The following is a 19,410-nucleotide window of genomic DNA, read 5'->3' on the forward strand; positions in this document are numbered from 1 at the left end:
TTGCAGTGATGAGCTTTGGCGATATTGCGTCTCCTTGTAGAACGCCTCTGGTACTGAGAAACTCTGGAGTATTTTCATAAATGGTTACCTTAGTTTTTGCTTGTCTGTATATATTCGTTAAAGTCTCTATGTACGGTTTGTCAATGTCTTGATTGGTCAAAGCTTCGATTACTTGGGATACATAGAATCGAAAGCCTTCTCGAAATCTATGAAGGTTAATGCTAGTGGTATTTTCATTTTCTTTAGTTCTCGAAGCATATGGATACTGAATCTGGGTGATGATACTCCAGGGTACTAAATCCACTTCTGAAGCTTGAAATCCAGCTTGCTCTCTTGGCTGTGCAGCATCTAATGCATTTGTTAATCTGTTGTTGATGGCCTTTGTGAATATCTTGTATATGATTGGTAGTAGACTTATAGGTTTGTAGTTTTTGATATCCTCTTTGCTACCTTTTTACGAATGATAATTATCTTTACTGTACTCCAGTGGTCTGGTATGCATCCTGATCTTTTGCAGTTCGTAAATATGTCTGCCTAAGATTTTCTAGGTTTTTTTGCCAGCGTATTTCAGGGACTTTGTATTGTTCGCTATAGAATTTAGTCACGAGTTGTATTATTTTATTTCTCTGTCTGTAATTCTGGTCCTTTCGTTTGTTATAACAACGATTTGCTTCTTCCCAATGATTAATGCTTTTTTTTTGTTTTCTTATTGTTTTCTACTGCTTTTTCTACCAGTCTTTTATTTTATTTTCTTATGTCTTACTTAATACTATTTCTTATTGTCTTACAAAGTTCTGTGTATTGTATTATCTGTATGTTTTTGCTTAAATTCATTTCCCTTCTTTGTTTTAGCATTCTTTTGGTTTTATTGGACAGTTTCCGATGTTCATTTTCTTGTTACAGTCCTCCGGTTTTTTTGGCACTATTAAGGATGATTTCCATTCATTGAGAGATGTCGGTTTGCTCATGTAATGTATAAAGCCATGAATGAATTCCACATCCTCGATAAACTGATAAGATTGGTTAAGGCTACAATGTGTAAAGTTGTTTGCAAAGTCGAAATACAGGGCGAACAATCACAGGCATTTGAAACGCATGTTGGGCTGCGACAGGGAGATGCACTGGCGTGTCTCCTTTTCAACATAGCTCTGGAAAAGGCGGTCAGGGATGCCCAAATAGACAACAGAGGAAACATTTTTAATAAATCATCCCAAATTTTGGCATATGCAGATGATGTCCCGCACAACACGCAAGCTAGAAGAAATGTATACCACCTTGTCAAACGCCTCAAAAATATGGGCCTACAAGTAAATGAGGGGAAAACTAAGATAATGGCATCAACACCCAACCATAGAGCCAGAAACATCGGCCACCAATTCACGGTTGATAACTCTACCCTTGAAGTGGTGGGCAAATTCACATACTTAGGTTCCCTGATCACCAAGGAGAACGTCATGACGGAAAAAATCAAGCTAAGAATAATCCTAGCAAACAAATGCTATTTTGGACTGAGTAGACATATGAGAAGCAGAAACTTAAGCCAAAAAACAAAAATAACCATATACAAAACCCTTATACAACCAGTGTTGACATATGGGTCGGAGACATGGACCATTTCCAAGGCAGATGAAAATCTCCTGCTTATATTTGAACGAAGGTTCCTGAGAAGAATATTTGGTGGCATCTGTGAAAATGGTGTTTGGAGAAGGAGGTACAACTATGAGATATATCACAGATATATTTGGTGGTAAAGACTGGCAACAGTTGGCAATAGATAGAACTGACTGGCGTAATATACTTGGGAAGGACGAGGCTCTTTTATAGGGCTGTAGCACCAATGATGATGATAATAAGCATGATTTCCAATAAATGAGAGCTGTCGGTTTGCTAATGTAATCTTTTATCAATTGTCCTTTGGTAAGGTAAAAAATACTTTTACTCTCTAGGATAGGCTAAAGATATTGCAATCGTCGTCAAGGGAAAATTTGCCCAGAAAAAGACAGCATTACATGGCTTAAAACCACCAGTGCTAAGAGGAACAGAGATTCCATTTGCCAAAGAAACAAAGTACCTGGGGTTATATTTTGATCATAGGTTTACAAGGAATACTCACATACTGAAAACTACACACAAAGCTACTATGTCCTTGGGCAGATGTAGAAGGATGTGTGGTAAAAATTGGGGGCTCAATCTCACACAGTATATAAAAAAAGATGTTCATAAAAGTTTTAGACTTCTTACCCATTTTAAAATTATTGAGGTACCAAGTCTTCTCTCACATGATGTCAAACCAAAGTTGTGGTTCTTTAATAGAACATCCTGTATATAATTTAAAAAATGAATTCTCTATTTATTCCTGATTACAATAACTAAGTTATCAGGGATAAAATGTGCTCATAAGTTTTAAAACTTATGAGTAGTTGTGTTAATAAAACGTTTGTATACTAAAAGACATAAAAAATTTGTTTAAACAATTTTTATAGGTATTAATATTTTACAATAAGTTCTGTTCAGTCGAGTCGATTAGTGATATAACTCCCTAGATATATCACAGAAATTAATAATAGCGTTGTTTTTAAAACGTATAATTTCTCAGAATTTAGTGCCTACAATTTAGATACTATACTATACAAGAATGGGGAAAGGGTGCAAATTTTTTTTCCACAATTAGAATACGAAAGCTGTAATTTCTTGATCATGTTATGAGAAACGAACAGCGATACTGTGGTTTAACATTCAGTTGGCTTTACAAGGAAAAGTTTATTGCAGAAGTATATCAGGAAATATACGAATTTCCTGATTTTAAAATCTGACAGTTGGTTTAATATGACGGCCGCCAGTAAAGAAGTCAATAAAGTGCGAATTGTTACTGCGAATGGGCACCATGAAAAGAAGAAGAAAACAAAAAAAGAAGAAGACGAAGTGAAAATTTTCAGATTTCAAATCAGATTGTTTTCATAAATAAGCATAATGTGTGATCAACGTGTAGCACTCTGTATAATCAACGAACGTCTATCGAGAATCAGCTGTGTAAACTTTAAGGCAAAGACGGAAGACGAGAGAACCTACACTATATAAATATTATTCTATTTTTAATGTAATTATTTTAGCTAAAAATAAAAGTATAAAGCAAATAAACTATACTCACGGTGGTTCTAATTCGCAGTTCACCATCAGATCAGAATTATTGGAATTTATATTGGGTCCATTCTCCTCACTTGCCTTACCTCCAGGGTTAGAGCTGGAACAAGTAGCAACTTAGTAAACATAAAAAGAACAGGGAGAGGTTAACTACTACACTTTGCTGCTATGGTTCCTATATACAGGGTGCTACTACATATTAGGCCAATTAAGTTAGAGTTTTACTCTACACAACTGTCTAGACGAGTTTGAGAGTTGAAATGTGTAGTTTGAGATATTACACTAAAACTCTCATCTAGAGATTCATCAATTTTTTTAGTGGAACTATTCTTAAATAAACAATCAAAACGTCAAACTTATTATTTTGCTCGTAACTTAAAAGCTTCTCATTTAGAATTTTGACGTTAACAGACAACTTTTTTGAAAAATGAGATACACAAAATGAGATATACTAAATTAACATCGGTTAATACACAAAAAAGTTATTGAAAAATGAACAACAAAATCGCTGTTTTTGAGTATTGTTAATAACTTTTTTATTATTTAATAAAATTTGTTTAAATGTACCTAAACTTATCCTATTTGAATTGTGTGCTTGAAGGCCTTGGAGGCCAGATAGGTTGAATAATTTTTGCGAAATTTAATTTGTTTTTAAGATTTTTTGAAAAATTAGCCAATTTCTAAAGCCGGGGTTAATTTGACTGAGTGTATCTCAATAATTCGGGGTTTATTTTCTTTGTTAAGACGTATATTAATAACCTATGGAAAAAAGGTTTAAAAAATGACATTTATATACACAAAATGGTTTAATAATAAATAGCACTTTTAAAGTTTATAAACATTAAAGATAACTCCGTAGAATTTAGTTCAAATTAAATGGCAAAAAATATTTGGAAAGCTGGTTAAAAAACACAATTTTTAGAAAAAAAAAAGAGGTCCTACTACTTTTAGGAGCCAAGATAGCCCTTTTTTAAATCACTGTTACGTTAATTAACAACATTAAGGGCTGAAATAAAGATTAAATCAAGAAAAGACAAAAATATTAAGATTAGGGAAAAAACCAATGAAAGAAAAAATCAAAATAGGAAGTTCTGAATTTGAAGAAGTAGAATACTTCAAATACCTAGGAGTTACAATAAGTAAATCCGGAGAAAGAAAATCCGAAATAAAAAAAAAATATTAGCAGCGAATAAAGCTTATTTTGCAAACAAAACATTACTTAAAAGCAAAACACTGACTAAAAAAAGTAAGATGAGCATTTATAACACCATAATTAGGCCAATATTATTATATGCAGGAGAAACAATGACGATGGTTAAAAAAGATGAAGAAGACTTAAGAATAGCAGAGAGAAAGATTATGAGAACCATACTAGGACCAATTAGAACAGAGCAAAATGAATATAGAAGCAGAACAAATGCAGAAATTAAGGAAGAACTTAAGGAAGACATCGTAACTAAAATAAAGCAATGCAGAGTTAGATGGTTAGGTCACATTTGGCGAGCAGGCGATGAGGCAGTGACTTACGCAATGATGGAATGGAATCCAGGAGGAAAAAAGAGAAGGGGAAGACCTAGATCAAAGTGGCTGCAAGAAGTTGAAGAAGACCTCCAAAGGGCAGGAGTCAGAGAATGGAGAGGAAGAACTAGAGACAGGAAAAAATGGAGAGATATTGTCAAGAAGATAAGATAAACAAAAAAGACTGATCCACTTAAGAAATCGGATCTAGAAAGCATTTGCGGTTTAACCCCACACTGGGGTGTATAGCCATTATATATATATATATATATATATATATATATATATATATATATATATATATATATATAATATATATAAAATATATATAAAAATAATATATATAAAAAATCTTTTAGCAAGCAAAATTATTGAAAATTGTTTAAACATGAGTGTTAAACACAAAGAAAACTTTTATATAAACATAGAGCGCTCGGAAAAAATGACATATCTCGGATTCCACTGGACAAAAGCACTTTCTTTTTTGAAAACGGGGCAACGTTAACGTTAAAATAATAACATTTATCATTGCAAAAGTATCCAAAACAAAGCAGCTAATAACTACGGGATTTACAAACATTTTCGTTATTCACTTTTTGTTATTTTTTATTTATTTATTTTAAATATTTATATTAAATACATATTATTTATAAACAATCTTTCCTAATACTCTAATTAAATTTGAACAAATCAAGTTTTTAGTAGGTAATAAAAAAATATTTTTAGAACAAAAAATCATATATTTATGTAATATTATATTATAAAAAATTATTAGTTCTCATCGTCTAAATTCATAATCTTACTTGAAATAGGCTTCTTATAACAAAAGTGGATGTTGCCAAGAGAAAATGATGGTCAAAAATGGTTTAACACCTTCACGGCGGTTCGGGACCCCGAGGTCCTGTACATGTAATGATCTAAAATTTTTGTAGAAATCTTTCTTGACATTCCTAATATACGAAATGCGTATTTCCACTATTAGTCAACCGATGTCGATAGTTCAAAGAGCGCCTTGTGTAGAATTTCGCGGCAAATCTCATAGTAACTGAAATGAAGTTCGTGACCCGGGCGACCCTAGCCGTAATATAATAATAATTTTGATCGTAACACGGTACGTACCGCGGAGGTCTTCCGATCTGTTTAAGTTTTGTGTCAAACTTGCAGTATTATATTAATCTTTGAAGGTAAGCTATTAGTACCTATCGATTTATTTATAGTTTTTAGACAAAACTACACTAATATTTTAACAAAAACACATTAAAATTACTATAAAGTTTTGGTTTATTTTGCAATCTAAACCATTTTAGACACAGATATTTTTCCATTGTTTCATAATTGAATACTATATGATTATATTCGTAAGACACAAGGTAGAATCTATATAAAATATAGATATATATGTATGTGAAGATGCTTTGGATTGTAAAATAAACTTTTAATTGTTTATTTCATTGCACTGTGCCTTTTATACAAATATGATATTTGTTCCAGTGTTTCAAAAATGGACAGAAGAGCGACCAAAATATTAAAACTAGCTCTCGAAACTGACAAAGAAAACCAATCTTCTGAACCAAAAGTCATTGTACAGAAACTAGTAGATTATGACGAGTCACCTGCATGTTCCGTTTTTTCGGAAGAATCTGGTAATAATCCATTACAAGAGCAAAATGGAAATTATTTTGGAATGGTTACAAAAGTTACTCATGAAGAAACAGTAAATCAAGACAATTATATTAGGGAAGATGTGTTAGAAGAAGAAATTGAATATGACCCCTCTGAGAATACTACTATGTGTGAAATAACTGATATCGAAGTATCAAGTGACGATGATGATGAGCCATTTTCTAATGACGACTCTATAATAGATACAAACTACATGTCGTCTTCTGAAGAAGAGTCAATTTCTGAAGCAGAATCAGATTTATTTTCTGCTTCAGATGTAGGGGATCAAGATAATCAATACTCTGACCAAAATGTCACTAACATTCAAAGTCAACAATGTGACCTATGGGGGCCTATTTTTCCGAAACTCGATCCGTTTGTAACAAATTGTACACAAAAGTTAAATGTTAATATGGAAAATATCAAAGAACCCCTAGATGCTTACAGGCTTTTTTTAACCGACGATGTTTTGGAACTGATTATTAGAGAAACTAATATGTATGCAATCCAAAAATTAGATATTTCCAAGAAAAGTAAGAAGAGAGTGATACCGATATGAATAGAGTAATACCGATAAAAATGAAATTTTATCATTTTTTGCAATAATTTTAACAATGGGCTTAGTTCCTTTGCCGACACTTAGTGCTTATTGGAGTAAAGACGAAATGTTTCATAATGCATTTGTAAGTTCCATCATGCCCCGTGATAGATTTTTAACATTGCTCAAATATCTACATTTTTCCGATAACACCATTGCTAGTGAAAATAGGCTCTGCAAAGTAAAACCATTGCTTGATATACTGCTGGAAAACTTTAAGTCTGTCTTGACACCTGGCCAAGAGATTATAATAGATGAAAGCATGATTCCTTAGAGAGGCAGATTGTTATTCAAACAGTACATTCCGAATAAAACACATAAATATGGCATCAAACTATACAAATTATGTACAGTAGATGGTTATACGCACAATTTGATAGTTTATGCAGGTAAAAACTACGATACGGTTAATATTAGCAGTAACAATCATTCAGAAGGCATTGTACTCAAATTAATTTTAAGTTTAGACCAGAAGGAGGGCAGAACCTTATACGCTGATAATTTCCATTCCAGCATTTCTTTAGTGAACGAATTGTATCTAAGAAATATCAAATATTGCGGAACACTTCGATCTAATAGAAAAGGGATTCCAAAATCTTTTGAAAGAAAGATGAAGAAATCTGAGGTGTATGGAGAAGAAAGTGGGAATTTAAGAATAATAAAGTGGATAGATAAGAGACCAGTTTTGATGATCACCTCTGATGTCACACATGAAGCGATCCTTGTAGAAACTGGTAAAAAAGATAGAAAAGGTAATGAAATAAAAAAACCAAAATGTATTATTGATTACAATAAAGCTAAAAAAGGTGTGGATATTAGTGATCAAATGTCCGCCTATTTTACGGTTTTGAGAAAATCACTAAAATGGTATCGAAAGCTTTGTTTCGAGTTGCTTTTTGGAACGTGTGTTGTAAATGCATGGGTCGTTTTTCAGTTAGCCACAGGAAAAAAGTTGTCTATGATGCAATTTAGAAGGCAATTAGCTCGATCATTAGTTACTACGAATACTAGAGATAAAATAAATAAAACACCAAAACGAAAAATCCATACATTTGTAAAACCGGAGGGTAAAGGACGCAAACCAAGGAAAAAGTGTGTAGGATGTTACACAATGTTACGGAAATCACTTTTAAGTCGAGAAGCAGATAAGAAAGTTAGAAAAGTAATCAGCTATTGTGCTGATTGTACAGGTCAGCCAGGATACTGTTTACCTTGTTTCAACGAAAACCATGTAAATTAGTTTTTAATGCATATTTGTTAATTTTGTCCAGGTATTTCTTTTATAAATAAAATAGATTTTTTCTTTTAAAAATTAGTCTTATTTTTTATTATATTTAGTTCCTGATAAAACCTTGTATTTAAAACATAATTGTTGACATTTATTTCACATATTAGAATTTTAAGAATATTTGTTTATATGAAAAAAACAACGTTTAAAAAACGGTACGGTTAGGGACGCCGGAGACCCGAATCGTATATGAATAAAATCTTGATACAGGACGCCCGGGGCCCGAATCGTATTTTAACAGTTTCAGTGGAAATACTACCCGTCGTGAATGTGTTAAGCAATTTTTTTTTTAAATATATTGTAAAATTAAATTTTTTTACCGTAATAAGTTTAAATGGCTCGTTCTGAACAAAAAATGTTGTTAGTAACTTAGTAATTCTTTGTACTGCTTATTTTTTATAATCATATGATTTGTCTTACGATGAAATTTGCTTTAACAATAACGGCGACTGTTTTAAAAACTTATAAAAATCAACACATTCATATTTCAAATTAAATTTTACGAACAAAATATTTTTCAAGGTTTCAATGCCAAGTTGCGATTTTTCGGCTGTCCATATTTTTGTAATCAATGAAAAAACGCGCTCGACGTTCGCTGAAGTAGCTGGTAAACAAAAGATGAATTCAATAACTCGTGCAAAGCGTTTGTACGGAACGTGATTCTTTTCGAAGTGTTGGAAGCATTCGACCCAGCGTTGATGTAGTTTTGTGTGATTTTCGTTCCAAGCTGTAATTTTATCACTGGTCACAAATTTCTTTACATATCCGAACTCGTCAAATGATTCAACATTGTTTTCTTCTTCGCTAATCCAATTATTCTCTGTCATGAATTTATACGTTGCCTCGACTTCATTCCAATTCGGCTCGGTAGCGAGTGTAGCCCATCCAAATATGAGTACATCTTCAAACTGTGATTTCCACTGCTCGAGATAATCGATGCAAGATTGATAAAATGGAAGGGCTGTTTGCAACACTGTTTGTTTATCAATATCGAGGTCCGCGTCTGCTTTGTTTACTTCGTTAAATACAGCTGACGACAGGAACTGTGAATCCACTCTTGTTTTCAACGACTGCAGGAAATCGTCCAAAGCCTGTGTGATTTCAATCGCAGCTACTTCTTCACCTTCAATTCTTAAGACTGCCCGATTGAAAATCTTAGCCTATAGAAAAAAATTGCAATTCAGGTTAGATTCAAATATTCAAGTCATGAAGAGATTAAAAGTAATTTTTGAACACGTTTCTTGAGATGGTTTTACATTATGCAATTTTCATGCTAGGCAAGAGCCAAGTAAGACAGATTATGCAACAGCGCATGCCCATGCGCTATTTTCATGCAATTCCTGTGCTATGGGAAAAATTAAAACGTTTTCAATTTTTCATACTATTTTGCTGCAAGTTGCTATCAAAATTCATGTTGCCAGTATAATGAAATTTATAGTTTAGAATAAAACTGAACATTATCACATATTATTGTGTAAGTTTATAATATTATTTATTGGATGTAATAATTTATTATTTATATTTTAATTTATTTAATGCTGAACTGAAATTTCCAGGTGAAATATCTGAAGTTACTGTTTTGGTATATTTCTTTTGTTGGCCACAATGAAAGTGGTATCGAAAATTGCACAGAAATAGCTCTGATGTAAACAGGCTAGGCAAGAGATATGCCATGCAAGACAGATTTGCATAGCACGGGACTTACATTGCCTAGATGTAAAGCTTCTTTTAATTGATCAAGAATGAACAACAACCAAACTTTCGAACATGTGTCCTTGAAAAAATTCTTCAGTAGTTTTGGGCTGTTTTAAGTTTCCAGAAAATACGATTGCAAGCATGTAAACATTTCCAAAAAGCAAGTTTTCCCATAACCAAGAGTTTTCTGGTATTCAACGTTTGCGGTTTCACAAAACTCTTTCAAATGTATGACACGAACAGTGAAACGATAAAAATGTGAATACATTTTCACAATAATTAATTCCAAGTCAAATGGTAACATATTGCACCCACATTGCAAAGTGCTGTGAATAACGTGAGCCGTACAACCGATTCCCATCAAATTTGGATTCACCTGTGATTTTAGTTTGTAGTAAACATTGTTTTGCCCACCTCGGTTTTTACTTCCAAAATTAGTATTAGTATTAATTATCGCCGCAGAATGAAACTAACTTTCTTGAGATGTTGTACTTTTCAAAAGTGTTCCTCAAGAGCTGCACAATAATATCAGATGTTTTCCCATCTTCAGCCGTAAAATTCAATATTTTTGTCTTCATGTCATCTAATGGAACGAAATATCTCACCACAAATGGGAACATCTTTTTCTATGGTTAGATGCATCGGTAATTATACTGACGTATATTGCGTTGTTCATTGCATCAACCAATTGATTTTCGATGTACGGACCAAAGACTTTTTAACAATTGCCTCACATTTAGTACAAGCTGACTAAAATTTGGTCAATCCAAAGCAATTCCGAAATATTTTCGATGAGCAATCAGCTGAGCGAAAGTTTTCATTTTCCTTAATCATATGATACGCCCAAACACCTTCCCGACCTGCTGTCTCTAAATCAATATTGCTCGAAGTTACGATTGCCTTGAAAAATTCAGTCAATTTTTTGCTGCTTGCTGCGGAGCTAATACCTCTTTGGTGTTTTTCACTTTTGATGTGACGACTCACTACATCCGCTCTATCACTGTGGGCAATCGAAAATTTGGATCCACAAGTATCACATTTTACGTCACTGTTACTTTTTTTTTTCAAAAATGGGAATTCTTCTTGCAATGTTTTATTAAAAGTGCAATAGCGTTTTCTCTTTTTACTTTCTTGTTCTGGTTTCACATTAACAATAGAATGGAATGAAAAATGTAAAGTCAACTAAACAATATTTCGGACATTTCGTAGATGATCACTAATCTATTTGAGGCTTCAAACTGATTGGTGACAGAAAATAAATGTTTACATAAAATCATATTGCAACGCAGCAGATTTGATCTTGGTTCAAAGCACGTAACGGTTTGGAAATGAATCATTTATTCTTCAAAAATATAGTGCGAATGAAATCAAGAAGTTTGTTTACCTACTTAGAATGGTTGATAAAACCAAAAAAAAACATTTATTATGAATTGTTATCATTTTTGAATAATCTTTTCGGAAGAGGATAATTAGAATACAGAAACGAAAAAAAGTAGACAGTTTGAGTTTTCCTATAACATAATACCACGATAAAATGCATGCGTTTTGGATGTGGTATTAGTATTACACTCTAGAAATTTTCGACTTTTTTTCGTCCCAACAATTCAATTTGATGTGAATTCTTAGAAGAATAACGTATTTAAAATTTCAAAATAGAATTTTACCAAAAAGTTAAAAATTCGGATTGCCCTTCGGAAGTCTTGTCCGGGACGCCGGGACACGACTTCGTAATTCGGGCCATGTCCCGGATTTTTCGGGCTAGTTGGTCACCTACTGTATATACGATTTTTGTTCTAAAAATATGTTTTAAAGATAAAAAATTGATTAGTTCAAATTTAATAAAAGTATTAGGAAAAATTGTTTATAAATAACAATTTAATACTGTTTATAAATAATATTTATTCAATTATATTTTGAGTTAATAAATAAATAACAATAAAAACCGATCAAAGAAAAAGTCTGTACATCCCATAGTTATCAGCTGCTTTGTTTTGGATAACTTTGCAATGAATACCTATACGATGAATGTTATTATTTTAACGTTGTTCTCCAGTGAAAAAAGAGCAAATTTAGTCCAGTAGAACTCGAGATATGTACTGTAGTTCGAACAAAAAGTATTCTTTGTTTGCAACACTCCTGTTTAAACAATTTTTAATTATTTTCTTGCTAAAAGTTTTGTTAAAAACTGTGACTTTACTTTGACTTTTGATTTTAACCCTTAATATTGTTAATTAACGTAACAGTGATTTAAAAAAAAGGCGCTATATTGGCTCCTAAAGGTCGTAGTACCTCTTTTTTTATTTTAAAATTTGTTTTTAACCGGATTTACGAATATTTTTTGCCATTTAATTTAAACTAAATTCTACGGCGGTGTTGTAAATGTTTATAAGCTTAAAAGTGCTATTTATTATTAAATCATTTTTGTGTATATAAATGTAATTTTTTTAAACTTTTTTTTACATTGGTTATGAATATGTCTTAACAAAGAAAATAATCCCCGGATTATTGAGATGCATTTAGTCAAATTATCTGGACCGGCCTTAGAAATTAGCTCATTTTTCAAAAAATCTTATAAACAAATTTTGCAAAAACTATTCAACCGATCTGGCCCGTCTTTTGCACACTATTTAAACACAATAAGACCCATAAGTTCAGGTACATTTAAATAAATTTTAATAAATAATAAAAAAGTTATAATCTATTTCTAATGAGTGTAGAGTAATAAAATCTCATGAAGTATTCAAAAGCGCTACAGGGTAATCCGTCAATAATCCGTCAATAAATTCCGTCCGCATTGCAAAATTCTGTCGTTTCATAAAGAGCAGGTAGGTATCACCCTGTTTTAAGGGATTAGTCCATTGTTATCGACAGATAAACACTGAGCCAGAGGCGCGCTAGTGGGTTAATTGACAAAAGAATATGCATTCTTAAAAATCATATTAAAGGAAATAAAAATGTAATACAGCAGAACAGTGTTATTAAAAAAATATAAAATGTAACAATAAAATATATACGAACCGAAATCGGGAAATACTCACAAACACACACGAATGAACTTTACATATTGAAACACTTGTGGGGAGTTTAAATCAATTTATTCACAAAAACTACAAAAACTTTACTGGATACGTTATTACAATTCTACATCACTATAGTCTTCATCCGAAGAACTGTCATCATCCCCTGGTGTTATAATTATAAGGTCAACCACCTGATCGACCAAGTTGTCCAGTTCCCACATTTTATCTTCCTCTTTTAAAACATGCTGGATTGCTTTTTGCCAGTTTTCTGATGTGATTTCCATAATGGCTTGATCAAACAATACCTTGACATCTTTCATTTTAAATGTGGTATTGTGCCTTGCAACATATCCTTTAACTTGTGCCCATATAAGTTCTATGGGATTTAATTCGCAATGATATGGCGGTAGGCGTAGCACAGTTACTTTATACTTTTCTGCTACATCTTCTACGGCATATTTTATGAAGCGAGATTTATGTTGTTTTACTACAGCTAGTAGTTCCTTCTTTATTGAATTCGTCTCAAACTGAATACCTTTATTTGACAGCCAGTTAATAATTTCTTGCTTTCTCCAAGCTGAAGTTGGTACCTTCTCTATGCGCCTTGAATGGTAGCTTGCATTATCCATAACCACGACCGAATCAGCTGGAAGAAATTTTAACATTTCCCCGAAGTAGTCTTCGAAGACATCCGAATTCATGTCCTCATGATAATCTCCCGTCCGACACGACTCAAAGCTTAACAAACCTTCTTTTAAAAATCCTTCTTCGCTTCCAATGTGAGCAATTATAAGCCTCTTCCCTTTTCCCGAAGGCACTTTAATACCCGTCGAAAGGCCTTCTATGAAAGCTTGGCGAGCACTTGTTACATTTTTATCTTGCCACATTTTTTGGACTATATAACCTTCGTTTATCCACGTCTCATCAAGATAAAAAATTTTCTTGTGCTCTCTGCGGTACTGTTTTATAGTTCTCAAATATTTTCGTCTCCAGCAAATGATTTCATCACTTTCCAGTAATAGTGCCTTTCGATTGTGCTTTTCCCAGGAAAAATTCATACTTTTTAAAGTTTTCCATAAAAGTTTTCTGGATATCAAAGGAATATCGTTATCTTGGCTTATCTCCATTAGTATTTTGTCAAGGGTGGGTATTTCCTTTTTAAAATAAAACGAATGAACTTTTCTTCGAATGTCACGTTTGGTGTCTTCACCTAAGATTTTTATTGGTCTTCCTGATTTTCTCTTGCATGGACTTAACTGGCCTGATATCTTTCTTTCTCGCAATAATTTAAAAATCGTGGACTGTCCAATTCCAGTCATTCGGGCACATCGCTCAACACTTTCTTGCACAGACAAACTAGGGTGATCGTGTTTTATGCAATCATATACATTTAAAATTATAACTTTTTCACTAACAGATAGCGGAGAATTTTTTACACCTCTTTTCTTTGGAGTAAATGTCGCCATTTTATAACTTTTTCACTATTTCTATATCACAATATTACTGTACGTTTAATTGGTGTAGTAACAATTACTAACTCGAATGTCGAATGTCGAATGATAATAATAAAATAAAAGAGGGATTATAATGAAAGTGTAAGTAAAACCTCATTACGCGTTATTAGTCTTCATGTTGATTTATTTTAGTTCTTAGTAATATTAGGAGGTGCGTCATACCCTTATCAGTTTCTTCTAATGCTTTTATTCGTTCAGTAAGGAAGTGAATTTGTTTTTATAAATAAAAATGTAATTAGCTTTAATGACCATATAATGGAATACGAGTTTGAAGAATAAGTTAATCGAAAAATTAAATAAAATTGGTTATCACAAAATATCCAAAATATGATATTTTGAGGTACATCAATTTTTGACGACGAAGTTGACATCCGTCCATTTGCCTACGCCCATGACGACACCGAAATTCAGGCAAATTTTATGACACTTCATGATTTATTACTCTACACTCATTTGAAACCAATTATAGTAACAATATCCAAAAACAGCGATTTTGTTGTTCATTTTGCAATAACTTTTTTGTTTATCATCCAATTTTAATTTAGCGTATTTCATTTTGTGTATCTTTTTTTATGAAAAAGTTGACTTTTGACGTCAAATCTCTAAATAGCCAAGTTTTTAAGTTATGAGCAAAATAATGAGTTTGGCGTTTTGATTGTCTATTTAAAAATATTGAAACTAAAAAATTGATGAATCCCTAGATGCTGTGGCGCTGGGATAACACTACTTACTTAAAAATCGGAAATAGACTATCAGAGCCAATAAAAGTAACTAAATGACGAAAACAAGGATGCGGTATGTCGCCCTTACTGTTTCATTTATATATTGAGGCAGCTCTCCAAAATTGGAAAAACCACTGCCAGGGAATGGGAATCACCATAGGAAATGACGTACTGTTCTCCCTGAACTTTGCGGACGACCAAGTCGTCCTAGCTCAAGATTCTTATGATCTAGAATTTATGATAAAGCGTCTATACAGAGAATATGTAAAATATGGGTTACAAGTCAGCATGAAAACAGAATATTTAGTTAGCAATTCAGATGCAAGGTTTGAAGTGTTGATAGACGAGGACGTAGAAATAAAACAAGTGGAAACATTTAAATATTTAGGTGCATTCATTGCTAATAACGGCTTGGGAGAAATCGAAATTAAACACCGAATTAATCAGGGACGTACAATTATAGGATTTCTGAACTCCTTATGGTGGGATTGCAACATTTCCAAAAAGAACAAAAAAAGAATAGTGCAATCCATTGTTGAATCAGTTCTTTGTTTTTTTTCTTCTTCCTTCTTGTATGTAGGCTTTAAAGCCTGTTTCTTCTTTAATATTAGCCTCCTAAATTGTTTAAATTGTCGCAATATCCTTTTCTTGGTCCGGGAATACTTCTTCGTCCATTTGGTGACTTATCTCGTGCTATTCGTACTATCCTATCCTCTGCCATTGTACTGATGTGTTCGTTCCACTCCTGTTTCCGTTTTGTCACCCATCCATTTATCTCTTCTATAGTGCATGCTCTTCTTATGTTTTCGCTTCTCTTCCTATCCAACAGACTTTTCCCTGATATTCGTCGGAGTATTTTCATCTTTGTTGTTTCTAGTAGTCGTCTCGTTTTAAATGTGTCAGGTCTTGTCTCTGCCGTGTATGTTAATATAGGTCTAATTGCTGCTTTATAGATTTTTGTTTTTGGGTCTTGTCTTAGGTGTTTGTTCTTCCAGATTGTGTCATTAAGAGATCCCGCCGTTTACTTGCTTTTAAGCTTTGTTGTCCTATTTTTTCTTCAACATCTCCGTAACTAGTTATATGTATTCCCACATATCTAAACCTTGCTTCCTGCTTTATTATTTTTCCATCAATTTCGATTTTACATCGTAGTGGGTATTTAGATGTCAGTTCTTTGTTATGGCTCTGAAGTATGGAAAATTAATGCAGACCTGAAGAGAAGATTGTTGGCAGTTGAAATGAATTATTTGAGAAGAAGTGCTAGAACATTAAAGCACGAAAGGAAGACCAACGAATCTATAAGAAATAACATGAATGCTACAGAAATGCTCATTGACAGAATAGAAAGAAGAGGTTCAAAATGGTTTGGACACCTATTGAGAATGCCTGACGAACGTTGGCCCCAAAAACTTCACAAATGGAAGCCCCTGGAAGAAAAAAAAAGAGTTAGACCTCGGCGCTCATGGAATGAAAGAATTAAAAGAGCGATGGAATCGAGAGGTTTGGAGCAGGAACTTGAATTGGACCGGGAGGATTGGCGCAGAAGAACGGGAATAGGCGATAGCCGTCTCCAAAGTGTATCGCATTTACAAATTGGATTAATGTCAAACGTCAATAAACTTATTTTAACCTTCAATTGTCGCTTATTCCCATTAAAATAGTAATTACTTTAAAATGCCACAAGAAAATAGCTTCAGAACAATAGATAAGATCTAGATAAGAGAAGCAGTGTTGCAGAAATGTCATCAGCCTTACAGCGATCACCCCACTTTCGGAGTACGGTACGTGCGACAGTCAACTGGGCACAAGTAAGAGAGGGTGGTTTTAGTTGGTAGGCAGGATAATAGATAGCTGAATCTTTGGCACTGCTATCTTTAGTACTTTAGATTAAACTAAAACCCAAATTTTAGGGACTCAAAATGGAGGTAGCATAAAAAAATTTCAAAACCCCCTCAGACAAATTCTGGGTGCGCCACTGCCTAGATGTGAGTATTTTTTATATTATCTCATACTAAACATTTCAACTATCAAACCCGTCTATACAATTATGGCGAAAAAATTCTTATTTTTGACTAATTTCATTGGTCTATATATAATTTTAATCGTTTTTAGAGTATGAGTACAAACAATTCATTCTTCTAGTATCTATTCGAAACTATAAGGTGCTGTGCAGCCCCGTGAGTCCTATTCTAAGAGACAGAAATATCAAATCTCAACTTTCTTTATTAGATCCTATTAGTTATTAGAAAGAACTTAACTTGTTATTTTGTTAACTACTTTCTATAACTATATCTAAGTTATCGAGATATTTTTTCCGGGATCGAGATACTTTTTTTTATCCAGATTCCCCTTTTTTAATCACCTTATACATTAAATATTATTTTATCCATGATTATTAATAAATACGTAACAAACAGACAGTACCCATCTTACAGCAATAAAAGTGAAGATAAAAGCCTTAAAGGGTTTTAGAACTAATAAATTAAACAAATTTTGTAATTCTTACCAAGGACACTTGCAGCAACAACACCATAAGAGGCAGCAAGGCTTAGCTCTAAGCGGGGGTCCCTGAGCACTTGGTTGTGGGCCATTTTGGGGGGCTGTTGTTATCGGCGTGCTTCCTCTTGCATTCGCAGCAGCTGCATTATTTGTGCCTGTACCTCTCAGTCTACATGCTGATCCTGCAGGCCCTCCAGGACCACCTCCCCCTTGGGGACCTGCGGCTCTGTTGTTCTGGCGACGCTCAGTTAAGCCACAAGACATCTGCAAAAAAGAATTGATTGTAACAAATTATAAAAAGTATAAAGTCATTGCTTAAATTACAACTTAAAAAATATTTGTCTACGTTATTTTGATGTAATGCTACACACTGCATAGTATTTATCAATGCCTGATAACAGGGTAGTGCGATTATATAGGTATTAATATGTTTGTGTATTGGTTTGAGGCTACTTTATTGACCAAGAGTTTGATTTTAAACTATATTTTGGCTATCTTCTCAAGGACTAATAGTATTTGCTGAATTTCAGACCAAGACCTTTTCTTTTCAAAAGGTAAAAAGAAAAAAGAAAGATATTGATCAAAATTATTTTTATTATAATCTAGACGACCGGTAACGAGCTCTACAATTTCGGTCCACGATAAAAAGAGTTACATAACTAGTAACGGTACAAGGTTAAATTTGTAGAGATCTAAACCGGTCGTCTATAGTCGAATTCACATTTTAGTGCAGTACAGCAAGATAGATAATGCTGTCCTTATGGACAATAAACGAACACGATTGTAGCCAGCTACATCACAGCAAAATATTGGTCTTAGGCCTACGTGAAGCCTGCCCAACCAAAAATTGCATTAAATTATGCACAAAAAATATACCTACAACTGATATCTTTTTATATCTAAATCAAAAAAACATGTACCTGCAACAACAAAATTTATTTCTTCAACAAACTTTGGATAAACAGCAAAAAACGATAAAAGAACTTACACAAGAAATCAGAGCACTAAGGGAGGAACCCAACCATGCAATTTCTCCGAAAATTAGTGGGTGAGTTACTTAAAGTAGTACTCGAACGCAAATGGGGTAGCAAATCATAAAAACGAATTCCAATATTTCCTGTTAGAAAACAATATTAATATAATGCTAATCTCAGAGACACATTTAACAAGCAATCAGAACCTTAAATTTCACACCCTGATACTGAAACGCATCCTACAGTATGTGCAGCTGTTATACCTGCAGCATATCTCTCACCAAACTATCCGCCGAATATAGAATCATTTACTAATTATTTTAATGCACTAGGTAATATATTTCTTACCGGTCGGTGCTGACTATATTGCTGCAAACCATGTAAGTTGAGGCTCTCGACTATCTCCACCACGAAGAGGTAGAATCTTTTTTCAAGTGATGCAGGAAATACAGCTTAAACACTTATCTAGTTACACACCTACTTTCTGGCCCACCGACCCCAGTAAACTTCCTGACTGTCTTGATTTCTTTGTAAGCGAAGGCTTTGAAGAAGGCTACCTAAATATTGTACCTAATTATGAAATTGTTTCAGCCCATACCCCAGTAATAGCGAAGCTAACTTCAAGATTTACTGAAAAGGAATCTCCAGCAAAACAGCATAATCACAAGACCTACTGGAATCTGTATAGGGAAGAAATACAACAAAAAATAAACCCTTATATTGACAACCCTAAAAACAAAAGATGAACTTAAAATGGCAGTATAAGAATTTACTAAACT

General features: G+C 33.3%; 1 protein-coding gene across 1 annotated transcript in view; it reads right to left on the bottom strand.

The window, feature by feature from the left end:
• Dhit (regulator of G protein signaling double hit) overlaps window positions 1-19,410 on the bottom strand; it is a 91,190-nt gene that overhangs the window by 22,324 nt on the left and 49,456 nt on the right. Inside the window, exons 2-3 of the mRNA XM_072546620.1 lie at window positions 17,665-17,921; window positions 3,149-3,241 (exon numbers count right to left, since the gene is read on the bottom strand). Of these exons, the coding sequence (XP_072402721.1) occupies window positions 3,149-3,241; window positions 17,665-17,921 (350 nt within the window). The remainder of the gene's footprint in view (window positions 1-3,148; window positions 3,242-17,664; window positions 17,922-19,410) is intronic.

Source organism: Diabrotica undecimpunctata, chromosome 10 (assembly GCF_040954645.1).
Source record: "Diabrotica undecimpunctata isolate CICGRU chromosome 10, icDiaUnde3, whole genome shotgun sequence".
Taxonomy (NCBI): domain Eukaryota; kingdom Metazoa; phylum Arthropoda; class Insecta; order Coleoptera; family Chrysomelidae; genus Diabrotica; species Diabrotica undecimpunctata.